The sequence below is a fragment of the Corvus brachyrhynchos genome, unplaced genomic scaffold, assembly GCF_000691975.1.
Source record: "Corvus brachyrhynchos isolate BGI_N302 unplaced genomic scaffold, ASM69197v1 scaffold45, whole genome shotgun sequence".
NCBI lineage: Eukaryota > Metazoa > Chordata > Aves > Passeriformes > Corvidae > Corvus > Corvus brachyrhynchos.
Window position 1 is genome coordinate 1201654 of NW_008238361.1, and position 7665 is coordinate 1209318.

General features: G+C 51.6%; 1 protein-coding gene across 1 annotated transcript in view; it reads right to left on the reverse strand.

The window, feature by feature from the left end:
- FMNL2 (formin like 2) overlaps window positions 1-7665 on the reverse strand; it is a 51435-nt gene that overhangs the window by 20891 nt on the left and 22879 nt on the right. The window contains exons 7-9 of the mRNA XM_017736019.1: window positions 6484-6592; window positions 5411-5487; window positions 2869-2962 (exon numbers count right to left, since the gene is read on the reverse strand). Coding sequence (XP_017591508.1) covers window positions 2869-2962; window positions 5411-5487; window positions 6484-6592 — 280 coding nt within the window. The remainder of the gene's footprint in view (window positions 1-2868; window positions 2963-5410; window positions 5488-6483; window positions 6593-7665) is intronic.

A 7665-nucleotide genomic window follows, 5' to 3' on the forward strand; every position in this document is an offset into this window, starting at 1 on the left:
ATGGGATGAGCTTTAAACTTCCTACTTCCCCAAAACCCTTAAAACACACATGGAAATCTGGGATAGAGCAAAGCAGAGCTGGGACAGATCCATCCCTGGGTGGAGGAGGATTTGGAGTCTCCTGGTGAAGGACACAAGGCTCTGCTTGGCAGGGATGGGATCCCTGGGACATGGGAAGGGTTTGGAGCTGCCCTTCAGGCTGTAAATCCTCACACTAATCCCAGGCCTTTCTTCAGGAATAATCCTTGGGAAGCCTCCCTGCAGCACCAGGAGCGCCTCGCTGGGAGATCAAACACCACACACACTGCTCAGGGTCCGGGCAGCTCCAAGGAAAAGGGAGGGGCAGGGATCCGGGATCCCTTGCAGGGATCAAAGGCAGCAGCAGCCTGATGGTCTCAGCTGAGGCTGATCCGAGTCCTGCCCAAAGCAATCCCAAGGAATCCTCTCCAAAGGCTCCCCAGGTGCTCTGTGTTATATCCCACACCATCCCTTCCTGCCCTAGGAAAGGTGCTTGGAGCAACCTGGGCTGGTAAATGTGGGAAAGGAGGGAAATTTCAGGGAACATTCCAGGCAGGAGGCTGCACAGAGAGGTTTTGGACCCCTCATCCTTGGAAGTGTCCAGGTTGGAAGGGGCTTGGAGCAGCCTGGGATAGTGGGAGTGTCCCTGTCCATGGCAGGGGTGGGATGGGCTTTAAGGCCCCTTCCCACCCAAACCATTCCAGGATTCCATGGTCTCTCTTGCACCCACTTCAGAAAACATGGAGCAGATTTAAACAAAATCACGGATTGTGGATACAAACGGAGCAACAGAGCTCTGATCCCTCTGCAGCAAAGCCAGGATTCCTGGGAAATCTGGTATAAACCATTCCCATGGCTGGGAACAGCTGCCATAAACACCCAGGAGCTATTTAGGGCAGAGTCATGAAATCAGGAGCAACCCAATCAGAGCAGGGCCAATCCCAGGATCAGCAATCCTGGGATCCTGCACCTGAGGAAGGGGAAAAGCAACATCCACCTGTGGCTGCTCAGGGATATTCCCACTGCCCTCAGATGAGGCAGGGCTGGAACTCAGGAGCTCCAGGAGACAGCAAAGGGATTTCCATGGAATGCTGCAATTTATCCTGGAAGATTCAGGAGAGGGAAGCTGGAGATGAAGCCTCCAGCCTGAAGGTTGGCCTGGATCCTGCTGGGAATGCTGGGATCCAGGCCCACCACAGCAAACCAGATGCTGCCATTTCCACTGGGATACATTTCCAAGGGCTGTCACTGGGAAGCACGGCTGGGATGAGGGGAGGCAGAGCTTTCCTCTAGGAGCGTTACTGTGGGGAAGAACCAGGATTAAAGAGCTGGAAAAACCCTGTCTCTTGCTTAGGCTGGGAACAAAACCTTTGGAAGTTGCACTGAGCCCACATCATTCCAGAAAACAAAGTGTTTTTATGGAAAACCACCCACGGAGGGGCCTTCTCCGGGTGCTAACGAAGGAAGTCCACCCCGGATCTATTCCAAACTGCACCACAACCCCATGGGGAAGCAGGAGGATCTGTTAGGAGGGGTTTAGGGAGGATTGGATCCATACCCACCTGGCAATGGACACGCAACTCCCAGCCAGACCTCCCAGGAGCAAAGCTCAACCCTCGCGTTGGTCCCGCTCTCCTGGCTGGCTGGATGCTCCAGGATCATTCCCAGAATGGTTTGGATTGGGAGGGCCTTTAAAAATCCTCTAATTCCACACATTCCTCTATCCCAGGTTGCTCCGAGCAACCCTGGAAGTGATGGGGCTTGGAGCAATCTGGGATAGTGGGAGGTGTCCCTGCCCATGGCAGGGGTGGAATAAAAGGGATTTAAGGTCCCTTCCCACCCAAACCAGTCCAGGATTCTGATTCCATGGAATCAGTGGGAGTGATGTTAAAACAGAGGGAATCTTGGTGTGCTGGATCCTGCTCCTCTCCCACCCCTGGTTCCAACACCAGCTCTTCCCTTCCCAGGGAAGTTCAGACCCTGGAACAACCACCAGACAACGACCTTCCCAAAAGTTGTCTGGATTAGCTGAATTCCAGTTTATTTTTCTGGCATTTCTGCTTGCCTTGGAGCAAAACACATTGGATTCTTCAAATTTATGGATCACCTTCAGAAAAGCTCCTCAGTCCTGGGTTTATTTCCAAAGCTCCTCAATCCCGGGTTTATTTCCAAATTCCAAGTGATTTCCCCCCCAGAGATGCCACGAGCACACCCTCCCCTCCCAAATCCAATTATTCTGGAATATTTTTGTATAAAACACCACAACAGCTTTGCTGGATGAGAGCCAACGTTGGGAAGTGTTCCCTGCACAGAGCCAGGATTATTTCTGCCTCTCTGTCCCACTCAGATCCCAGTTTGGATCCCACAGTGCTCTCGGAGTGTTGGGATTTCAATGGAGCACCAGCTCCCAGCACCTGGGACCCCTGGAGCATTCCAAAGCTGTCCCACAGCTCCCTCTTCCCTCCCGTCCTCCCTTGGAATTCTGCTCGTCCTGCAACACCAAGATCAGGCAACTCGGATAAATCTGCAGAGCTGCCTCTCACAAATCCATGGAAACCAGGACAAAGGGCTGGGAATGCTGCTCAGGGAGCTCACTGGCGAGGGGGGAAGGCTGTGATATCCCAATCCAGCCTGCAGTGGGAAGTGCTGGGAATAAGAGGTGCTGGAATGGTTGGAATTACAGCTCTTTAACACAAACAGGAGAACGATGGAAGGGATACCAAAGTGCTCCAAGGAAAACCTGCAGCTTCTGGAAAACCCTTCCTGGAGGGAATTTAGCTGGATGAGGAGGCTCCAATCAATCATAAGAGAAGTAGGGACACCCAAGTCTGATAAAGCAGCTCCACGAACCTCCTTGAAGTTATCAAAGGCAGACAAAATGATTTCGTGGCCCCCTCGGACGAGGCAAACGGCCGCCAGGAGTTCCAGGACCAGGGCCTTTGTCCTGTGGGGAAAACAAAGGGAGACACTCAGGGACAGCACCTGATCCATCTGCTCCCCACCTGAGGGACAAGGTGGGAGCTGCAGCCTCACCCCGTGGGTTTTTAACCCCTTGGAATGAATATCCCTGCAAGGTGCACAGTGCTGATCCAGGGAATTTCGCCTCTCCCAGGATCGTGCAGTGTTCCCCCCCGTCTCAAAGCTTCTCAAACCATGCAGGGATTGAAATCCCGAGTTGGAAACTCAAGCAAAAAGGCACTGGCAGAGCTCTGGCAAAGGCAGGGCAGTGTTTGAGAGCTGCTGCTCCCAGGGAATTCCCTGCACGCACCTGGAGGAGCAGCTTGGCACCCCCCACCACGTTCCTTGGAGCCCAGTTTTTAATGGAAGTGCTTCTAATTCCAATCTGCAGTTTTCCTGACCCAAATCTGAATTATTCTCCGTGATAATCTGTATTTATAGCCACACACACACACACAATTCACTGCAGGAACACAGGATGTTGGAGCATGTCCTTCTCCTTAAAAATCAGGAATCGGAGCTGATTTTCAGCAGTGAAAACAGAGAGAAAATGAGATCGCTGAGGGAAAAACATGCAGCAAACTCAGTGTAACCCTCATGGAAATAATCCATAGTGTTTTCTTCCAGGATTCCTGGAAAACAAAAGACTTTCTGGGCAGCTGAGCTCTGAGCAGAGGCAAACCATGCACACACAGAAAAAAATTAGTCCCATGCTCAAGCAGCGACTCAAACCAGATGTTACAGAACAAGAAATACCTTGTGGCTCTCAAAGGGTCAAGGTTATCTTTGGAAACCAGAAAAAATGGTCCCTTCCCTAGGAAATTTTAAATGGAATGTTCAATTCTGCCTCCTCAAGGGTTTGTTTAGGTTTTATTTTTCCCTCCTGCCACAAAAACTTCCAAGGTGTTTCGGGATCAAGGAGCTCTCATGGGGATTTGCTGCAATGTCCCCTCTGAGGGGAATGTGTGTGGGGAGGGGATGGAGATCTCTGGGATTGGAGTCTCCAGCGCTGCCCACACCTCTGGGATGAGCACAGGGAAAGGGCAGCTCCAGCTGTGCCTGTGGGATGTGTTTGGGAATAACCCGAGGAGATGGAGTCCCTGCAGTCCTGCCCCACCCCCTGCCCGCTCCCTCTGCAGTGGGAATGGGATCAGCCCCCCCAGTCCCCAGGATGGGCTCAGCTCTGCAGAATTCCCTGGAGCTGCTGCTTCCCCGTGGCACATCCCAGCCAACCCTGAGCACCCAAACCTCGGGGATCCCAACAGCTCCCATGGGACTAAACCAAACACAGTTTGGGGTTTGAGCAGAGCTAACATTCAACTCAGTCCTCAGATTGTTTTAGCCACATATTAAAGCAGGTTTGTTATTGAAATAACCCATGTCTTCCAACAGTGAAAATTTGGGTTCTCCCCTGATTTGCAGGCACTGGAAAACGATAAAAATGATAAAAAATGATTTAATAAAAAAATGATAAAAACAATAAACTTCCCATTTCTCCTTGGCTTGCTGAGTTGGGGCTGACTAAAAGAAAGGAAGGAAGAACCTGCTTCCCTCAGGACAAGATTCCTGCTCCTGTGCCCAGCCCCAGCCCAGGCTGTGCAGACACACACCCGGTGCTGGTTATCACCCCATCCCCCTGTTTCCCCTTTCCTTGGGGACATCTCTGTGTCGGGTTTGGATTTGTCAAACCTGCCAAGGCTCAGAACTCCAGGCTCTGCTGGAGGTGGGATCACAGGGATGTGTGGGAGAGGAAGGGACATGGAATCACCAGCAGTTCCACTGAGCAATTACAGCATCATGCCGTGGCTGCAACCTGACCCAGCACAAGAGTGAAACCCTCTCCCAGAGAAATTCCAAGCTCAGCATCTTGGATAACATTTTGTAATGAAGATTTTCCCTCTCTTCAGGAAAATCCCACATTAAGCTGCTCATTGCCAGTGGGGTTTCCTTGCACTGCAACAGAGCTGGAGGGCTCCAGCAGCCAAATTCCAGCTGAATCCCAGAATCCCAGAATGCTTTGGGTGGGAAGGTGGAGAAAGATGATCCAGTGCCACCTCTGCCATGGGCAGGAACACCTCCCACTATCCCAGGCTGCTCCAGCCTGGCCTTGGGCACTTCCAGGGATCCAGGGGCAGCCCCAGCTGCTCTGGACACCCTGTGCCAGGGCCTGCCCACCCTCCCAGCCAGGAATTCCTGCCCAATATCCCATCTAAACCCCCCCTCCTTCAGTCTGAAGCCGTTATGGAAGCTGGAGAATCAGCAGCTTCTGAAAGCACTGGAATTAGACGCCCACTGCTCGTTTATCCGCACCATTCCACACATTCCATCTGATCCAGAGCAAAGGCTGCTTTTTCCACAAATGCCCCTCTGGAAGGCCTTTCCAAGCCCTCTTTACTCACCTGCTTGTTCAGCCCTACAAGGCAGAGGAGCCTACCTGGGGTTCTTGTTGTTCAGGCTTAGTGCAATCTCATTGACGGCGTGAGGGTGGGACATGACCATGTTGAATCCGTACTGGGAAGAGAAGGGAGAATCCCGCTCAGTCTGACACCAATGAATGCTCCCCAAATCCAGCGAATCCCAGCCCCCTGACCAGATCCTGTGGCAGCTTCTCCTGGTGCTTTAAGCTGAACAAAACCTCGTGGAATTTACCACTGGAATATTCCATTCTCCCGCCGTACCTAACAACTTCCAACTGGGTATTCCATGGTTTTACAATTCCCGCCCATTGGCGTTGTTGGAAGTGCTGGGCTTGGCCATTTCAGCAACAAAAACGGCCCAAGAGCTGCTCCTACACCACTCCCAACCCTCTGCTCGTTCCTTTCTCCTCCAATCCCTATTTAATTGTCCTTCATTTCTTGTCTAAATGGGAATTTGCAGTCTGGCTGCCACACCCGACTCTCCTGCAGGCCCTGCACGAGCACTGCTGCCTTTGCTCCCCACAAACCAAACGGAATTCCTCTGGAATCTGCTCCCCTGGTTACTGGAATTGCTGCTTGCATCCTTCCCAGAGCTCCCACAACCCCCTCCCAACTCCCAGTCAAGGTGTTCACCACAGATTTCCTTGGTTTTAGCGGAAAATCCCAAATTCCTGATGCTCCCAGGGCATGCTGCATGATCCCAGCATCCCACTGGAGAGAGAAAAAACTCAGGAAAATAAGATGAGCTTGGTCCAGCGGATTGATTTCCAGTTATCCCAAGTGCTTTGCCACAAGCACATCCAAGGGAAAACTTGGATTTTCCATCATCTCTTATTTTGGAGTGTTAGCACTAAACTCCAGACTAATTATAACCTAATCAGCTGCATGTCTAATGAACAGGAGCTGGCCCAACATTCCCAGGCCCTTATTCCCCTTCCCTAAATCCCTAAATCACAGGATCATTTCCCATTCCTTCCCGTTTTATGAGAATTTCAATATTTCCATCCATTTTCCCTTAAAAATCCCCCCTTTTACGTTCCCTCCCCCCTTCCCACCACCCCAACAATTCCCTGCTCCCCAGGGGAATTACCTGGTAGTTCATTATGGCCCGTAAGCACATGATGCACACGTGGACATCATCCTTCTTACTCACTAGTCGGGAATTTTTCAGGGTTCTTCGGCTTGGCAAGGTGTTGTAGCTGCAAAAAAAAAAACCAACAAACCCCATTTCTCATCAATCCCAGGATGATTTCTAAGGAGTGGAAAGAAAGGAAGAGGAATATCCCTCCGCTGGGTGAGAATGCAGGAGTTTTCCAGAGGACAGGCAGAAAATATTCGTGGGAATAAAGGAGGAAAAGGTCCTGGGATGTTTAACTGGCAAGGATAAAAATCCAGTGCTTGGCTCCAGCAGGAGCTGCAGCTGAGCCCTTCCTGCCAGCACAGGTGGCAGGGAATATTCCCAAGAAAACAGGGACAGGGAATGTCACACTGGTTTGTTGTGACTTCCTGGCTCATCCCTGGATATTCCCTCTGTTTAATCCACAATAAAACAAGGACAGGGAATACCACACTGGTTTGTGTGACTTCCTGGCTCATCCCTGCAAATTCCCTCTTCAAATCCATGATAAAAGCAGGAACAGGGAACACCACACTGGTTTGTGTGACTTCCTGGCTCATCCCTGCAAATTCCCTCTTCAAATGCACAAACCAAGAGGAACAAGGTCCCACACCAGGGCTGGGTGCTCCCTGTGCCCACCCTGCCCACGGAGAGCCCACAATTCCCAGCTTTCCACAACCCCTCCCCTGGGCTTTCCCTTCCCGGCTGTGCCGAGATGAAAGAATCCCCAAATTCAAAGCAGGATTCAGTCAAAGGAGGGGTTTTTTCCATCCATAAATATGAATGAATCCATCAGCTCAGGGCACTGCAGGATTTCGGGAAGCGTGACCCAGTTTGGGATCAGCACACAGGGGTTGGAGCACCAGAGCTGAATTTTGGGAGCAGCACAGGAGGAGGCTGCTCTGGCCCCAAGCTCTGCACCTGCACCTGGGTATTTGGGATGCTCCTGGTGGGAATGGGGGTGCCAGGGCGGTCCCACATCCCTCCTGCTTCCCCTTGGATCAGCTCTGTGCCCACAGCGAGCCCAGGGCTCGTTCCTGTCCCAAATGTCCCTTCCCCAGTCACAGCAGGAGCAGAGCGACCTCAAACTGGGAATCTGAACTGGGAAGAGATGGTTCCTACACTGCTTCAGCTCAGATTTAAATTCTTTTCCCT